Raw genomic sequence first — 17562 nt, forward strand, 5'->3', positions numbered from 1 at the left:
GTTGTTTTTGACACAGAGCATAGTATACATGGATGTGCTCCATCTGTTTGTGCAAAAACCATGTTAGGGAATGGTGGTGAAGGAGACAAGTTTAATACTTTTGTCATAAGAGGACGTGTCACACCTGGTTGTAGTCACTTAGTCATGGACCTTCAAACAAATGAGGGGAACATGCTCTTCAGTAATTACTAGTGGAGGTGTGTGTCTGCACAGCAAGGAGCATGAGAGCTGAGCTCAAGAGGGTTTGAGACCTGAGTGAAATGATAAATGTGCTTATCTGGAGCGAAGGAATTCTAGCTTCTGAATAGTTTTGTGGAACAAAACAAACACCAGATTAGTGAAATGAGCCCTCTTCAGAGTTTGTGCTGAAAGGAATATGAAATGGCAAAACATGTTTGCATCTAAGAGGTTTATGTGTAACTAATGTTAAGTTGCTTTCAAGAATAACAGCAGTAATTCAAGGGGGACAATAATACTGATAGTTTGCTCTGTGCAATTAGGTGCATGTGTTTGTACCTGTAGAGTTTTCTCTGTAATACACAATGTAGTTTGTTAAGCTTTGTTACTATGTTTGTGTGTATAGCACACATTCTTTCAGAGACTATCCTAGGATCAGTTTTATCCTATAAAACTGATATCCTATCAGTTTTAACCTGATGGTTTGTATTTTGAGGTTTTGTATCTGCCTCAGTTGTTTGCATTTGATATAACAAATCCCAATATCCTCTGCACACTGAATTTTTATGGGTGAACGAAACATGTAATATTTTTGTTTGCCTTGTGGAAAGATTGTCAGTTAGGTCTTTGAAACAAATGGGGTAAAAAATTGAGTTTGTCCAAGAGCTGCAGAAAAATTTAAGGTAATGTCTTAGAGACATTGATATATACATGTTTTAATTAACTCCTCATATCTCTAAATATAAAATGCTTAATAAGCAGTAGTCACAGTAGGATGCATTTCTGGGTGTAAAGGGAGAATGACATAAAAAGTGCAAATCGGTGTTGATCAGAACTGAAAATATTTTGTGAACAGCTGTGAAGATTTTGTCTAAGCAAAATCTTGGGCTGTGCTACTCATGCATTGCTGTGTTCCTTCTGCATAGGTCAAGGCACAGTCTAGAGCTGCAGCAGCCCTAATGCTGAAATTACAATCATTCCTCACAAAGACTTCATAACACTCCAAGGAAAGACTAAAATACACTCATTGCTTCTTACACTGCAGAGCCTGGAAGCTCTGATAATAACCCTACATCTCAGTAAAGAGAGTGCACAGAACAGATACTGTGCTGCTGTACAGCATTGTAGGTGGCACTAATGGGGAAAAGCTTTAGGCTCTTGTCTGATGTATAGCTGGTGGCTGCAATAGCATATAAAGGAAAGATTTATTTATCCAAATTTATGGCATGTTTTTGTTGTCTGCAGGATATGCTGCAATTTTGCAGCTCTCTGAGCTTGAGGGAGCTGGTAATGCTTAGTGTGAAGTAAAGGAGGCTCAGGGGGAACCTTATCACTTTATACAACTGCTGAAAGGAGGTTGTAGCCAGGTAGAGCTTGATGTCTTCTCCCAAGTAACAAGTGATGGGACAAGAGGAAGTGGCTTCAAGTTGCATCGGGGGACGTTTAAATTGGATATTGGGAAAAAAATTTTGTGGAAGTGGTTGAATCACTGTCCCTGTAAGTATTTAAAAGATGTAGCACTTGAAGGCATGGTTTAATGGTAGTCTTGGCACTGCTGAATTAATGGTTCAACTCAATGATCTTAAAGGTCTTCTCCAACCCAAGCAATTTAATGTTTATCTTTGGAAAGTCTCCTATTTAGTGGCATTGTGCCCTAAAATGTGTGTGGGTTTTCTGCTTCCTTTTGTAACCAGGCACATCCTCTGCAGTGGTGGTGTGAAATGTTTTGAAGGAGCAGCAGCAGGACAGGCTTTTTATTTATGTGGCTCTTTAATATTTTAACAGTCTAAATACATGTTTAGCCTTCAGCACTAAAATTTAGGTTTAGAAAAAGTAGTTTGCTGTAAACTTTAATGTTATTGCTAATTTACCTCTTAAAGAAAGAATCTAAGATTCTTGAACATAATTTTAAAATTCAAGGTATCTTATTCTTAACTGAACTCTTAAATTTAAATTTATTTGGTCAAACATTTTATCACTTTTGTCTATTTACATGTCAAATGACATTCATTTGTTTCTTGCTCTGTTGAAAAGAGTGTTTATATGACTAAAGTTAATTTCAGGTTTCTTGTTTGTAGGCAACGGGGGGAGGATATGAAGGTGAAGATTCATATCCCAATGCAGAACTTTTCTTTTTGGATATTCATAATATTCATGTCATGCGGGAATCTTTGAAGAAGCTGAAGGACATTGTTTATCCCAACGTGGAAGAATCACACTGGTTATCAAGTCTGGAATCAACCCACTGGTTAGAGCATATAAAGGTAAGTTTTCCTAGATTGTTTCAAAAATGTTTGTCCAAATGTGTCATATCATACTTGCTTTTTTTGCTAAGCTTTGAAATTGTCCTGGAACATATCAAACTATTTGGACTACAAAAAAAAATCCGTGAGTGCTGGCTTTTTTTGCCAACTAATCTTAGAGTATGTTATGAAACCCATAGCTAAGCAACAGTAGGTGAATTGAATGTTTGTTGCCTGCCTCAAGAGTCTTTAGCAGAAGAATGCGTTCTTAGACTGATTTGCTTTACAAGCATGAGAACTGATTTACTTTGGTTTCTTGCAATACAGGCCTGCAGATGACTGTCACTGTGAAATATTAGTAAATACTTCAGTTGTCAATGTGTATGTGATTTTATTTTGTGAAATATGGTTTTGCAAATAAATAAATGTTGTACATTTATTTGTAAATTTTGTAATTTTTATCTGGTAGAAAAAATAAAATACTTAAAGCTGGTAATTCACCAGTGTTCTTACTAGTTGACCTTTGAATTTTTTGCCTCAAGTACAGCTGTACAAAAGTAATCAGTGAAACTTTTTTCACTCAGACTCCAACAATAGAGTATTATGTAATGAATCCTGCTTAATAAAACTTCTATCTTAATTTAATATTTGAAAAATAAGTATATTAGAAGGGCGCAAGCTTCTTTTTCCAGAGGCTGAGATAACTCAGTCAATTTAGTTAAAGGAGTCAAATGAAATAACACTGAATTTTTAGAAAGTATATCCTATGGTAAATCCCTTCTTTCTTTGAAAAAGAAGCTTATGTTCTTTGGTCTATCAAGGTTATTGTTTTCTGCCATGTTTTTTAAGAATTTGCTGTGAGATGAATTTGATCTTACTAAGGGATTAGGGAAGCTATCTGTTTCTCTATTTTTATGCAAGAAATTCACTTGCTCTCCTAGAAAATTCTTTTCCAATGAACTACACTGCTCTTTTCAGGTCTTTTAATGGAAACAACATTAATTCAGATACGAAGAAATCAACTTACTGTTATCATTTGAGCAGAAATAAACTGTGTTGTTTGTTTGGTATGTGTTGCTCCTCACCAGCTCGTGCTGACAGGAGCCATTCAGGTGGCAGACAAGGTGTCATCGGGCCGGAGCTCAGTGCTGGTTCACTGCAGTGATGGCTGGGACCGCACGACTCAACTCACCTCCCTGGCCATGCTCATGCTGGACAGCTACTACAGAACCATTGAAGGTTTTGAAGTTCTGGTGCAAAAAGAGTGGATAAGCTTTGGACACAAGTTTGCATCGGTAAGAGTTAGAAGATATTTGCAAAGACTATGCAGAATTAACTTTTCGAAAAGATTGCAGTTTAACTGCTTACTTTGCATCAGGGTTTGATAATTCCTGTCATTATTTTTGAATTTAGATTTAAAACATTTCCAGGTAAACTGAGCAGAACTTTTGGGTTTGGACCTGTTTGATCAATATTTTTCTTGCTATTCTATCTCTGAGAACTCATATTTTGTCTTTTCCATCCTTTTAGAAGCATAGAATTGCTAGGGTCACTGTGGTTATGGAGCAAAGAAAATGAGGCAGAAAAATTGTATCCTCTCAAATTCTTCAGATGAAAATTAGATAAAGCTGGGACATGAGGTTTTCCATCACTCTTTCTTTGGACTATTTTGACTGCCACAAGAAGCAGATGAATGAGTCTGGCCAGCGTCTTCTAAGTGAGATTTTGTGTGCTGATTCTCAAATATTCTAAATTTTTCATAATAGCTCCCAAGAAGCTGTCACTGGTAATGTTGGCTCTACTTCAGTTGTCCTCTGGACAGGAGGTTAGAAGCTTAGAAGGTTAAGTAGTTGCTTCCATAGCAAGTCCTTAATGTTTCACAGGTATGTGAATCATTTTCAGAGAAAATTCGCAGAATATTCTGAGTTGGAAGGGACCCTGTTAGTCCTGTTTGTGTTAGAAAGCTTTTCAAAGTCCTAGTGGAACTTTTTCTAAATGTGACCACTAACCACTTAACCAGGAAATTTATATGAGGAACCTGGAGTAGTAGGTTAGGTTGCTGCGTGGACTGCTGTTACTTACTATAAACATTACAACAGTGTTGCCTGTTGGTGCTGAACCTTGTCATTCACAATAAGAAGTTTCTACAACTTAAGTAGAACTTACTTGCATGAATATTTTGCCTAATGGATATGTGCCTAATGGAATATTTTAAACATCTGAATATTGCTAAAATTCAGAAAATAGGCAATCTGGAAAAAATCAAGAAATGGAAAAATATACCTATGTGTGTGCTTCATACCCATATTACATATGCAAATGTGTAAGAGTGTTGCAGTCATTTGGAAACACATGTATATCTCTGCATAAATCACCTCATCATTTACATGTGCTTATAGGCTGTGGCAGTTTTTGATCTGACATTCTAAAGGTGCTTTGAGGCTTCGGAGGTTTGGGTGTTGGGAGTGATAGCTGATGTAGTCTCATTTTTTGTGTACTTACTTATGCTCTTTTAGCAGTGATGTTTTATAAACCTTTCAGTATTCTGTCTTGGTACAGCCACAGGAAAATGTGATGCCAGTGGCTTGACTTTTTATTCTCATTTTATTTTGTACTTAAAAAAAAGTTAGCAGTCAGGATGCAAATAAAATTAGATGGTATAACTAATTGACTTGTAGTCAAGCGTGTGTTATGGTTTAACACAGATCTTTAAAAGATCTGTGTGTTCTTCATAATTTTTAATAAATTCAAATAATCTATGTTTATTTTTGTTAAATCATTCATTTTAGTTGGGTAATCAAAGGATTTTGTTCTCCCTCAACTGATGTTTTTTTCCAAATAGTGAGGCAGGACTTGGCATCCCTTTCAGATGATTCACTCAGTCCATTGGTTCATGTCTGACAATGTAGCAGCAATAAGAATGATTTAAGTAGTTGCTTTTTCTTAAATTGCTATTTTCCCAACTTGCTCAGTCAAGTAGCAATCTTTGGAAACAGTTGAAGCCACTCTTTAGCCATCTGCTGTAATCCAAGAGTACTGTAAAATTTTGAGGGGTTATTTAGCTTATAGTGAAGGTCAGTCTTTCCTGGAGTGTTCTGTAGAAGTGGTGAGGATTTAAAAGACATGTGATGTGTTGACTGGGGGGCATGGCTTAGTGGTGGACTTGCCAGTGCTGGCTTAACAGTTGGACTCTATGATCTCAAAGGTCTTTTCTAACCTCAACTACTCTATGATAAAAAATTATAATGCAAGCAGAAAATACTTTGATCATTCATATTCTGTTTTAATTTGGTAATTGATAGAATTGTGACTTTGAATAGTGAGAACTAGACACAGTGCAGTTAGAGCAATTCCTGAACCTCATCTCTGAAACCGTTTTCATTTTCCCTTTAGTAGGGAGTTGAAGAGTAGAGTGTACTTACATTGTCTGGGTTGGCACAAGCATCATGTTTTTATGATACCAGGGTTGCAGTTTGGATTATTTAATATAATTATTATTTAATACCGAATAGTAGACTACTTATTAGTTCGTCTCCATATTTTATATTAAATGAGGTGAGCAATAAGTTTTCTTGTTGAAAAGGAATTCCCTACCCCAGCTTTTCTATGTGTGGTGAATTTAGTGCACTCTCCAGATGATAAATTTGCTTATGTTGAATTTAATTCTAATTATGCATTAAAATACGAGATATAATTATAGATGGAAGATAGTCAGATATCCTGAAACTGCTAACTATAGTGGAAGTGGACAGACTTTCCTTTATTAAACCATATATATGACTCTTAATGGATAACAAGTGTTTCAAACCATGAAAACTGAAGAGCAAGGAAGCCAATTTGATTTTCTTCTTTATAGCCCTTTTCTAATAATTTGTTACTGTTGGTTGAGTTCAGCTGCAATCCGTCATCTCCCTCTATTTCTTCCCATTCAATGCTATTATTTTAAACTACCTTGCAAGCCATTGTACAGAGTAGTGTACTGCTCTTAGGATTTGAGCATGTCCTTGAGGCATTAAGCTTGCTATTTTACAGGCAGATAGACACCATCTTAGGTCAACATACCTACATACATTTTTCCCTCCAGCAAGTGTATTCAAACAGAATTATGGAATTAATTGAAACTCTTTTTCCCTGAATCTCTTACCTGTTCTCAGATATCAAATGCAAAAAGGAAGTAAACAGCTTTTACCAAATCCCTTTTTTGTCTGTGGAGCAAATGTCTTTGATTGTTACTTTGGGCACCTCAGAATAAGGGGCTCACCCAAACTTTAATAATCTGTTAATTTTCTGTCAAGAACATGAACGTTTTTTTGATCTTCTTCATGTTTGCCTGCTCTATCAGGGTGAATACTAAGGTGCAAGTGTGGAGGAGAAAGAGAAGGTTACATATGGGTAATTTGATGATCCTGCAATGTCTTAAAACAAAAAGGAGGACAAAGTATGCAACTTGGGTTTTGACAGACTTCCCATGTAAATACAGTTCAGAATATGTCTTCATTATTTGTTAAGTAATAGATGCTTCAACAGTTCTGCTTGTCTAATAATCAGCAGGCTCTTATAACAGGACCAGTTATCAGTTTGGAATTTTTTTTCAGACTTATTTGGAACATGTTTGCAGTATTTCTTTTTATCTGAATCTCTCCTCCTTGGTGCAGTAACTAATTTTGAAATTATAGCAGTGGGTTGCTTTATTTCAAAAGAGTTAATGCTCTAATATGAAATAATTTCTGTTGCCATAAAACAGCATGTTTCAGTTAAGAGGAGGCTTCTTTGCTTCATTTCAGAGAATAGGCCACGGTGATAAAAATCATGCTGATGCAGACAGATCACCCATCTTTCTCCAGTTTATTGATTGTGTGTGGCAGATGTCTAAACAGGTAACTTTTGTTCTTCTTAAGAAGGTAACAGTTTGAAGAGATTACTGAATTAAAACCCTACATCTTTATTTTTTGAAAAAAGAATAAGAAGACAGTATACCCCTCTGTTCTGACCTGTAGTAAAAAAGAGTGTATTTACTTTTGTGAAAGTGATATACAGGCTGTGGTTGTGTTGCTGAACATGGCACTGGCTGTGCAGGCATGGCTGGTATTCCTGGATACATGATTCTCAGACACATACTGAGGGATGTTTCATACCCAGAAGAAAGCTTTAACAGGAATTGCACCTAACTGTCTTAATGGCATCTGTTGTTTATTTGACCATTTTGTGAAACTGTCCCTTGAACTGCAGGGACGTATGCTGTTTTGTCAATGCTTAAAAAGCTAGGGAGCTTTTGAGTACTGTGATTTAAACATTGTAACAGCAGTAAGTAGTGAAACAAAGCAGTGAACTTAGTCCATTTAGGGCTAAGGATCAGGACCTTTATTTTCCTGCATGGTACTGAACTGTAAGAATGCACTGAAGAGATCTTACTCTGTCTTGCTAGTAAAAGTGTTATGTGTAACCATTCTGTATTTTATTCTTTTTGTAAATTAAAGGTCAGTATAACATTTTGAGAAGAGATTTTTCAGTGGCTAGTTTGATAAAGTTGAACACCTTGTGTCATTGGAATACTTAGTCTGCTATAAAGTACATGAAAGTATTACCTTAAAAATTATTTGTAGATGTATCCATACTTCTGAATTCTACCTTTAGCCCTTTAACCAGGGCATGTGCATATCCCCCTGCATTTTCCATGTAAACAGTGAGCTTGTCTTTCCTGGTTTTAGTTTCCTACGGCCTTTGAATTCAACGAGCAGTTCCTGATTACAATCCTGGATCACTTGTACAGCTGCCGGTTTGGCACTTTCTTGTATAACAGCGAGTTTGTCAGAGAAAAAGAGGTTAGTTAAACCACTGATCGTGTCATTGCATTGCTGTCTTAACTCTAGGTGATCTAGGTGAAAATCAGACAGTGATTTTGAACTGCCTTTCTTCATATAGAATAGTGCCATGCAGTCTCTAAAATACTTGTAAAGTATTTTACAAGTTGGGTTTGGAATCTCTCTAATTGCATGTATTCTAAGTAAGCCAGTAGTTTCAGAATCTAACAGTGGCTTCTATGATGGATTTCTTGATTTTATGCAAATATTTACTGTTCTTATTTCAATTTCATTTTAGAAAGTGACTGAGAAAACATTATCGTTATGGTCTTTGATAAACAGTGAAAAATCTAAATACACCAATCCTTTTTATAGTAAAGAGCTAAATCGTGCACTCTATCCAGTAGCCAGCATGCGGCATTTAGAGCTCTGGGTCAATTACTACATAAGGTGGAACCCAAGGATTCGGCAGCAAGTAAGTAAATTCTCTATAACATACCAAAAATGCTGTTAGACATTGGAAATAAGGATTTTTTGTCCTAACTGACTTGTAGAGCAGTAATCTATTCAGGTTTTTAATGTTGTATTTGTAAAGATGGAGGAAAAAAGTGAAAGTAATTATTTTAGTTCTCTCTTAGCTAATTAAATTTATTTCCCTGTTTAGTAGCAAGTCATCCTTGAGCTCTTTTTAGCCCTTTTTCTTGGACACATGTCTAAGGGCATTTGATGCTACTGAATCCTGAATGACAATGTTTAGAAATGGACTTGCTGATCTTTGAAGAATTGGGGTGTTAGCAACAGAAAAGCATTTGCTTGGTCTTTCTCCATTTGCTGAGAGTGGGTATGAAACAATTTACAAATGAAATGACCTTTTGAATCCTTTCTCTTTCAAAGCTATATGTATTGATGGTAAGATTTAATTTTTTATGTAACATTGATGACCCAGCATTGTTTATACTGTGGATGAAACCTCTTATTGAAAATTATACAAATGGATCAGATTTGAAGCCCAGAAAAGCTTTTATCAAGTGACACATAGTTCAGTTCTTTGGTTTTAATCCATGTTTTATCCATACTCAGTGTTTTTTACAGTCTTGCTGGAAATCTCAGCCGTGTGGCACATAAAGATTGTGTACAGAGAATTTTTTGTCTTTTTTAACAGCTTGTGGAGATTTGAGTAGGAGAAGAGAGAGGAGCAGTTTGTTTGACAGAAGCAGTCTTCACAGTCCAGCCCTTGGAATGAGTCAGTAGTTCTCAAGCAATACACTTCCTTTTCCACAGCTGATCTCTTGTATTATTTACAGCACTTTCCAGGCTTCATGAAAGCCTGGCAGTTTGCTATGGCTTTTTACAAGTACATTGCCTATTGGAATTGGAAGTTCTGGTTTTAAAGCTTTTGTTGCTTGTTGTGAAAGATGAGGGTGTTTTTCAAAAGGTGGATATAAAGATTTATTTTAGGAAGTGAAGGATTTTAGGACATGTAAATTATCTGTAGATCCACTTAAAAATGCAATTTACCATTATTTGGGGTAGCTTTTCAGCAGGAGTTTCTCCTTAGAAATGCAAACCAAAGTGACAGTATTCCATGCTGCCTCATTTTCACCATTTTTGTACAAAAAACAACTTTTTTCCTGCACATGAAATTTATGCTTTATCTTCACTTAAGCAACTGAATAATGAACGTGTGGCCTGAACCACTTCTTTTTAATGACCTTTCTTAATGCCATTCTTTAGAAATATGTTGTGCTAGCAAAACTATTATTCTACATCACCAGTTATTACCTACATTCAGCATTGATCCAACTTCAACAGTTGCCTCAGCATTCATCACGATCCTCATGTGGGTGCATAGTGAGTGGTGCACTTCAGAGTGCTGGTTGAACTGGTTTTGAATTGGTGAGGTGTTAACCGTTTGCTGCTACAACTCCATTGCTGATGAGCTTTGACTTACAGGCAGTTAACCGTGAAACAGCAACAACTTCTAGACAGGTAAATTCAGCTGAATGTAACTTTAGGCTTTCTCTCTGCTTTGGACATTTCTAATAGTTCTTTTTCATTTGTTTCATTACTCTGAAAAGGAAGTTAAGCTCAAAGTGGAAACAGTCAAGAGGCTCTTTCTGAGTAATCTCCTGAAAGCCAGAGCAGTTGATTTTAAACACATGCAAGTTTACTTAGAGAATTCACGAATAAAGTTTTTATTTCACTTGTTTATTTAAACTAAGTTGCAAATCTACTCTTAAAAAGTCAAGTAAATTTCATCAGTGAGAGAAATTATTTAAGCTAAAGACATGGATCTTAATCTGATCAGTGTAGCTAAAACTATCTGGCTAAACACTGTGACAGGGAAGATGCTGAGATACTTGGCTTCTGGACTCTAAAACCTTTCAGTTAAAGTCAAGAAAAAAATCTTTGGTCAAGGTATACAAGTAACTATCGTGCACACAATATTAGATAACAAGAAAATAAAATCCATATGCTCCAGGAATTGGTGGCTGATTTTACTGAGTTTGGACAAACTATTTGTGCAAAGATTGACTTTGGGGGAGACAGCTGGAAGGCAGAGGGCTCTCAGGTAAGAGCAATGAGTATTTCTGTTTAGCTATGACTTGCTACACCTGCCGGGAAGCCCCAGATACTTTGAGCAGCATGTGTACAAGTAGTTGGAGTGAAGTGCTAAGACTAACATGGATCTCTTCCTAGCAGCCAAACCCCGTGGAGCAGCGTTATGTGGAGCTTCTTGCATTGCGTGATGATTATATCAGGAGACTTGAAGAGCTTCAGATCACAAATAATTCTAAGATATCCAATTCATCAGCCTCATCAACATCTCCCTCACAAATGGTGTCCCAAGTACAAACACATTTTTGAAAGAAATGTTGGCTTCTTTCTATACTGTAATAGCAAGTGGTGCTTAACGTAGATCTATAGCATAAAGAGGAATATTCTAATGCCTTACATTAGACTGTCTTAATACAAATTATTTTAGACTGTCTTCATTTGAAGAGGACTTAAAAAAAACCTCAACTCTTCAATTATGTGCCTTTCAGGACCTGTGGACTGGAAACATTATTAATCAACTCATAGCTATGGTAGGCTTTAAGAATTACTTTGGTAGGCCTGGTACAATTGAAATTAAATTGATTTATTGTTTTCATAAGAATGCTTTAATTTATTACATTTTAGATCATGCTTCTGTAAGGAAATTTATGCTCAGTCTTACATGTCATGAACAGAATAATGGCAGCAGGAATATTTGCATTGTATAAAATCAGGTATGTCTGTATTCCTATTAGGAATACATTCGTGGAGTTCATGAGAGAAAAATAAATTCTATTGCAAGATGTCAGAGAAAAGTGCTGAAACTTTCTGATTACCTGAGAATTCCAAATTTTCCTTTTTTAAACAGAAATATTAAAGGCATTTCACTGATATGCTTCTAAATAAAAAAATCAAATAGTTCAGTAGATGTCAAAATAAAAGGAACTTTTTTATTGTAAATTGACTTTATTTTTTTAAAAAAAATGAAAGTTGTACTGGATTCTGAGAAGTTTTGTTTGGGCTAGCTGTTCAGCACTAAAGCACAGTACAAATTATTACTGTAGGCAGTATTAGTTCTTTGGATTAATACAGAAATAAATGTTTCCAAAAGAAGGTTTATATAATTAAAAATAGAACCATGGAGACATTGCTTAAATATCCAGCAATAGGCATAGTATTAAAGCTTATTTGTCTTCTAAAAATAAATGTGCCTGTTTAAAGGAGCTTTTATACCAAAGTAGACAAAAATTCTAAGTTATAAATAATTTTGAAAACTTGTACATTTATACTTTACTATTTAACTCCTGTTCAGCAAATTTATTCTAAAGTATTTAAGGGGCTTCAGTATCCAAGATTTGCATATAGTGTGTGCACTTATATTGAACATTCAAGTGAGCTCTTGTTTCAAGCCTACCTTTCAGAGGCTTTTTGTAATTCTTCAATTTGTTCCTTTCAGGTATTTTTCAAATAGTTGCAAGCATTTCTAATGACAGCACAAACTTAGCTCTTGATATTTAATTAAAATTTTGCATATTCTCAGAAGTTTAATGATATTCAGGCAGTCCAGGAAATACTGCAAATCAGACTCTGTAAAGGATTCTGATATTGTTATTTTAAAGGAGATACTTTAATGCTTGAGGCTTCTGTCATTGTTAATTATTGTACATGTGGTGAGTTTTGATCTGCAAGATACAATAGGATTATATATAAAGTTTTGTGTAAGTGTATATAATGTAGTTTATTAGAAATTCTGCAAGTTTATAAAGTGTAAATATTTCGCATATGAAAACTAAATTTAAAGGTATAGTTCCATAAAAGAAGTTGAAGTTTAGAGCATATTGAATATTTAAAACAGTATTTTTTCAAAGAAATAAAAATATACCGCCTCTGGATTTAATTTAGTTTATGCACTGAGTTGCACTGTGTTTTCAGGGAAGTTCAGAGCACACAGCATGTGTGTTCTAAATATACAGAATTATATGACTTTCATCCTCTAAATTTCATAATCCCATCTATGCTCTTGAGTATGTGTATCCAAAATAACAATGTTGACCCTCAATCTTTACTTGTTAAGGTAAGATTCATTACATCAGATAAATGAAGAAGGATACTCAGTTGTTCATCAGGTACTTTACATTTTGAAAGCTATGCATACTCTGGTATATTTGCCTTCTACTTGTGGTTTGTTAAAAAAAAAAAACAACACTATTTTTATTAGAATATTTGAAGTTTCTGTATTTGCATTTAACATATTGGTGATATCTCTGAGCAGTGTGAAAAAGTTCTGAAAATCTAGTAGTTTTTACTGTGTAAACACTACATGATAACCTGTTACATTTGGCAAAGTGTAATATAATGGAAAGGATCTTTTTTGCACTTGCTTCATTATGTATTACTTTGTTCGTATTACTCTTCAGCTGAATTTGTCTTTGAAGCTCTCTAACATGGCTCTCTATGCAGGCTTGGAATTTTTCAAGTCAGCAGATAAGTGTTTTAATTATTTTTACATATGAGACCAACGTAGAGGTGATTTTAATCCAATATGTTCTGGAAAATACTACTTGTGAATGTAGACATACAAACGTACCAATGCTAACAGAACATTTCCCTCCTTCCCCTGTAACTGGATGCTCTGGGCTGTTGTTCTGCACAGACCTCCTGTCGTCTGTGCACACTGAAGCCTGTTCACTGCCAGAAGCACGCCTGGGGAAGCTTCTGAGGTCGTGTAGACGAGACTTGCAGGTGCCGAGTGCCTTTTCTAGGAGGGGGAAAATAGCAGAGCAGGGCTGTCAACATCACTAGCGATGAATGCCCGATATCTCACGATGAATGCCCGATATCTCAGTGTTGGAATGCTAGTTTAGGTTTTTTTTATTCTTCCTTCCATGGACATGAGGAGAATTTGCTAGGTTTTGTGTTGGGTTCTGTTACTTAGATTATTTGTTGGATGCTTTCTTTATTTGCCCTTGCCTTACCCTTCCCCTCAGCATCATTGTTACAGCTGTACCCAAGACATGACTTGTCTGCTACCTCCTTCCGATGTATTGTTAATCTCTGCCTTGAGTTCAGGTGTTGTGTCGCAGTGAGCATTCTGTCATGCATGAGAAAACATGATCTATAAAAGCGCAGGATCTCCTCACTACTACCGCTTCTTCACTAACCACATCGGCCGCTCTCCTTGGATATCGAGGAACTACTCTGGAGCCGGGCCCTACGTCTCAGGCGTTGGGTTGGAGGGAGAGCAGTGAAAAGCATCCGTTTGCCGTGTATGTGAGGGGAGGGGAAAATAAATATGTCAGTGCTGAAGTCTCTGCCTTCAACGGCCCTTTTCCTGGCGCGCGTTTCCGTGGTAGGGCCGGAATGGGCGGCGGGCGGGAGTTGTCTCAGCCCGGCCCTCCCTCAGCCATGCCTGGCCTCGTCGCCCGCCCACCTCGCTGCGCGGAGGCCTCTGGGAAAGCGCCGCCGACAGGTGACAGCCCTCGGCGCTGCCTGGGGCCCCAGGGGCCGGCCTGAGACGGACGGGCCGGGGCGCCGCGGAGAGGCGGGAGGCCGCCCGCCATCCCCGGCGGCGCGGCCGGAAGCATGGAGCGGGCGGCGGCGGCAGGGCCGGCGGTGGAGGGTGGCGGCGTGAGCCGGAGAGCCGTGCGGGCGGGGGGCGCCGCGGCGGCGGGCGCGGGGTCGCGGCAGCCCAGCACCGAGACCCTGGACAGGTGAGCGGATCTGGCGGCTGTGGACGGGCCCGGGCAGAGCGGGCTTTAGGAGATGGGGGGTGCCGCGGTTTGCGCGCCCGGGGGGGGGTGGCGAGCTGGGGAGTCGGCGGGTGCCCCGGGCTTGGGGCGGCCTCCCTGGACCCCTCCAGCCCGAGAAGCTTCAATCTGAGGGCGGCTGCTGTGCAGCGGCGAATGGTCTGGCGGGAACTGGCTATTGTCAGTTTCCTACTCTGCTTGCCGTGTGCCGGTAGTGTCGCCGCCTTGCTTGGCCGAGGCTGAGGCGGCCTCGGGCCTTTGGCCCAGGAGTTGGGGCAGCGTCCTGCAAACTTGGGCTGAGACCGCCCGTGGCTTTTGAGTCTCTTCCCGATCGGTTTGGCGTTTTTCTCCTCGCTTGTATTTAATCTGCAGGGGTGTGTGACTGTCCCCAGGCACCACTGTGTATGCGGTGTGTCCCTGAAGTGCTGTCCGTGTGTCCGTACGTGAGTGCGGTGTGTCCCTGGTGTGTATAAGTGTGTGGGGTGGGTCCACAGGGTCTCATCAGAAAGGTGCCAGGCCCTGGGTGCCAGTCATTCCTTCACTCAAAAGTTTCCAGCTGAAGGCAGACTTCAGAACTGAACTTAAAAATCCTTAAACAAGGAGTAGAAATGAACGGAAGTTTCACCGTGATAAAAACTAAATAAAAAGGAATATTTAAAATCAGTGCTAGGTCCCAGTCTCTTCGCTTTTTTCTGTTAGTAGAAACCTAGGGGTTTACATCACTCTAGTTAAGATGGAAATCAAATGTCCATTTTCTGTCATCAAAACAGACATCTTTGTATTCCTTATTAATGCACTTTCGTATCCTAATTTTCATCTTCCATTCTTCTGATCTTGCTCTACCCTGGGCCACTTATATGGCCATTTGTCATACAGTTTACTTGTTTGCCAGTACCAGCCCAGGCCAGTGTGTGTGACTGCAGATGAGATAGAATGCAAAGGCTGTCAGTACTGGTGTGTGCCCCACTGGTGCATAAGGAGAAGGCACATTGATGTGATCAGTGTTCTGTGGAACACTGACACATCCCCTACACTGGTCTCAGGGGATGGTCCTGCATACATAGTTTTCCTGTTGCTCTTAACTCTGTAGATGTAGTGATTCCTTGTGAAGATAAGCCATAGGAAAAGAAATTCTTCTTAATTAACAGCTGAGTGCTTACTTGAAAACAAACTTAGGCAAGCCCTAAAGAGCTACACTGCAAATTAAGGAGATGTGAGCAAAGGAGAAATAAAGGAGGTAAGAAAAGGACTACTGTAGGATTTAGGTGTTGGGCTCTTTTGCAAAACTTAAGTGAAGAGTTCTCTAAGTAAATCTGGGTTTGAGTTCAGCACTAACTTGAGACTTATCTTTGTTGTTCAAGCAGGACTATCATAGATCTGTTTTAGTTGCAAAACAACATTGTAAGATATAGTCCTGTGTAGAATGTGCAGGTGGGGAGAAAGCTATTAAAATTTATTAGAAAAGTTTTGAAAGGTCTTTCATTTCAGGTATGATGTTGTTGCATGGATCTGTGCCTTATAAATTGCTATAGTGGCAGAGTTAATGTAAGGAAAGATCTCTTGTTCAGTAGTAATTGGTTTTCTAATACTGTTACCCCACCCTCTTAATGTCCAAGGTGTGGTGAACCCTCTGGGTGCTGGATATATGTAAGTATATTCACTTCAGTGTTGTGGTGCATTCATAGAATCCAAAGCTAGTTTGTGAATTAATGAAAAAAAATAGAAAAAACCCACCTAATATTTTCTTTCTGTATTTGACTTCTGAATAAGCATTCAATCTGTAGAAAAGCACAGCTGAATTGTTGAAAAGTGGCAGTTATCTAAGATACCAGCTGAGGCTGCAGTAACATTCAGGGAACAATTTCCTCAGTTTTTCCTTGGATACCGGTATGTGTTGAGGCAGACCTAGTGCATCACCAATTAATCAGTGGGGTTTAGTGCAGTTCAGATGCTTTAAGGTTCTTGTAAACACCCTACACTGTACAATTCAGTGCTGTAGCAGGGGAAAGTGCCCTAAAAATTATTCAGGGTTTATTTAATGAACTGGAAAAAAATGCAGGTCTCTAGAAGTTATCCTTTAGAGAACATATATTTTCAACATTTAATATAGAATACAACATTAGCATAGATTAAATTTTTTAATACTAGCATGAAGTAATTTAATTTTGAGAATTTAGAGAATAATCAGATCATATTAATAAGGACAGTATAAGGAGATTCCTATTATTTGGCCAAACTTGTTCCATGGATGGCTTTAAGAAAAAAGAGTGTGAATAGTAAAAATTAATCTGGATAAGGAACAGAACATTTTTAAATTTTCTAGGATCTTAACCTCGTGACAGCTCTGTCTCTGACATGATCTAGTAAAATTCTTTTTCCTAATTTGATCGGTAAAATAGTTGCATTCTGCCCACAAAGCAAACTAAGTTTTATGATGTTAGTAATCACTTGCAGTGTTGCTTTCTGGATCTGTTCAGTTGCTGTGCTGTTCAAAATACACATTTTGAATTACTGCTAAATAATTTGAAATTTCTGGTTTTGTAGCCCGACTGGATCCCACGTGGAATGGTGTAAACAACTGATAGCTGCAACCATTTCGAGTCAGATTTCAGGGTCTGTCCCTTCAGAGGGTGTAGCCAAAGACTACAGGGTAAGTGACTTGAGGAATGCATTGATTTGTTTTAAGATACAAGAGTGGAAGATAGGGAAGGTCCTTGCTATCTTGATTAGCAGGTGGTAAGTGCTTGAGTAATCACTGAGTGTTTCAGAACTAGAAACATCTCATTGTGCCTAGGAGTCTTTTGAATTTGCTTCCTGTTTTCTCCATATTTAGAATAGTGCCACTGAAGTCTACAGAATAAAAATTACTAAGAAGTGAAAGGAAATTTTAAAACTCTATGTTTTGAATAAAATATCAAGAGTGAGTTGTCTTTTCTTTTGATTGCTATATAAAATAATTGGTAAAGTAGATTATAATTACAGGTTGAAATGGTTTCTAGTGTATATTATCTAGAGTACAGAATTGAGCCCATCATATTCCACAAAAAAATAAATTAA

General features: G+C 37.9%; 2 protein-coding genes across 67 annotated transcripts in view; both read left to right on the top strand.

Moving 5' to 3' along the window:
- MTM1 (myotubularin 1) overlaps positions 1-14065 on the top strand; it is a 43250-nt gene extending 29185 nt beyond the window's left edge. For 9 of the 42 annotated variants that reach the window (XM_023925843.2, XM_086850562.1, XM_086850568.1 and 6 more), the window contains 6 exons: positions 2256-2441; positions 3509-3715; positions 7205-7297; positions 8129-8242; positions 8520-8696; positions 9384-9501. In XM_023925843.2, coding sequence (XP_023781611.1) covers positions 2256-2441; positions 3509-3715; positions 7205-7297; positions 8129-8242; positions 8520-8696; positions 9384-9398 — 792 coding nt within the window. In that variant the 3' untranslated portion in view covers positions 9399-9501. Of the gene's footprint in view, positions 1-2255; positions 2442-3508; positions 3716-7204; positions 7298-8128; positions 8291-8342; positions 8697-9383; positions 9502-10921 lie in introns of those variants that run through there. The other 33 variants (XM_023925838.2, XM_023925835.2, XM_086850555.1 and 30 more) reach the window with 8 other exon arrangements.
- Positions 14066-14222: 157 nt separating this feature from the next.
- Positions 14223-17562, top strand: part of MTMR1 (myotubularin related protein 1) — a 74661-nt gene continuing 71321 nt past the window's right edge. For 6 of the 25 annotated variants that reach the window (XM_086850543.1, XM_086850527.1, XM_086850528.1 and 3 more), the window contains exons 1-2: positions 14271-14469; positions 17050-17155. In XM_086850543.1, coding sequence (XP_086706669.1) covers positions 14342-14469; positions 17050-17155 — 234 coding nt within the window. In that variant the 5' untranslated portion in view covers positions 14271-14341. Of the gene's footprint in view, positions 14470-14520; positions 15743-17049; positions 17156-17562 lie in introns of those variants that run through there. The other 19 variants (XM_086850545.1, XM_086850533.1, XM_086850532.1 and 16 more) reach the window with 9 other exon arrangements.

Source organism: Cyanistes caeruleus, chromosome 14 (genome assembly GCF_971803275.1).
Source record: "Cyanistes caeruleus chromosome 14, bCyaCae1.hap1.1, whole genome shotgun sequence".
In the NCBI taxonomy this organism is placed as follows: domain Eukaryota; kingdom Metazoa; phylum Chordata; class Aves; order Passeriformes; family Paridae; genus Cyanistes; species Cyanistes caeruleus.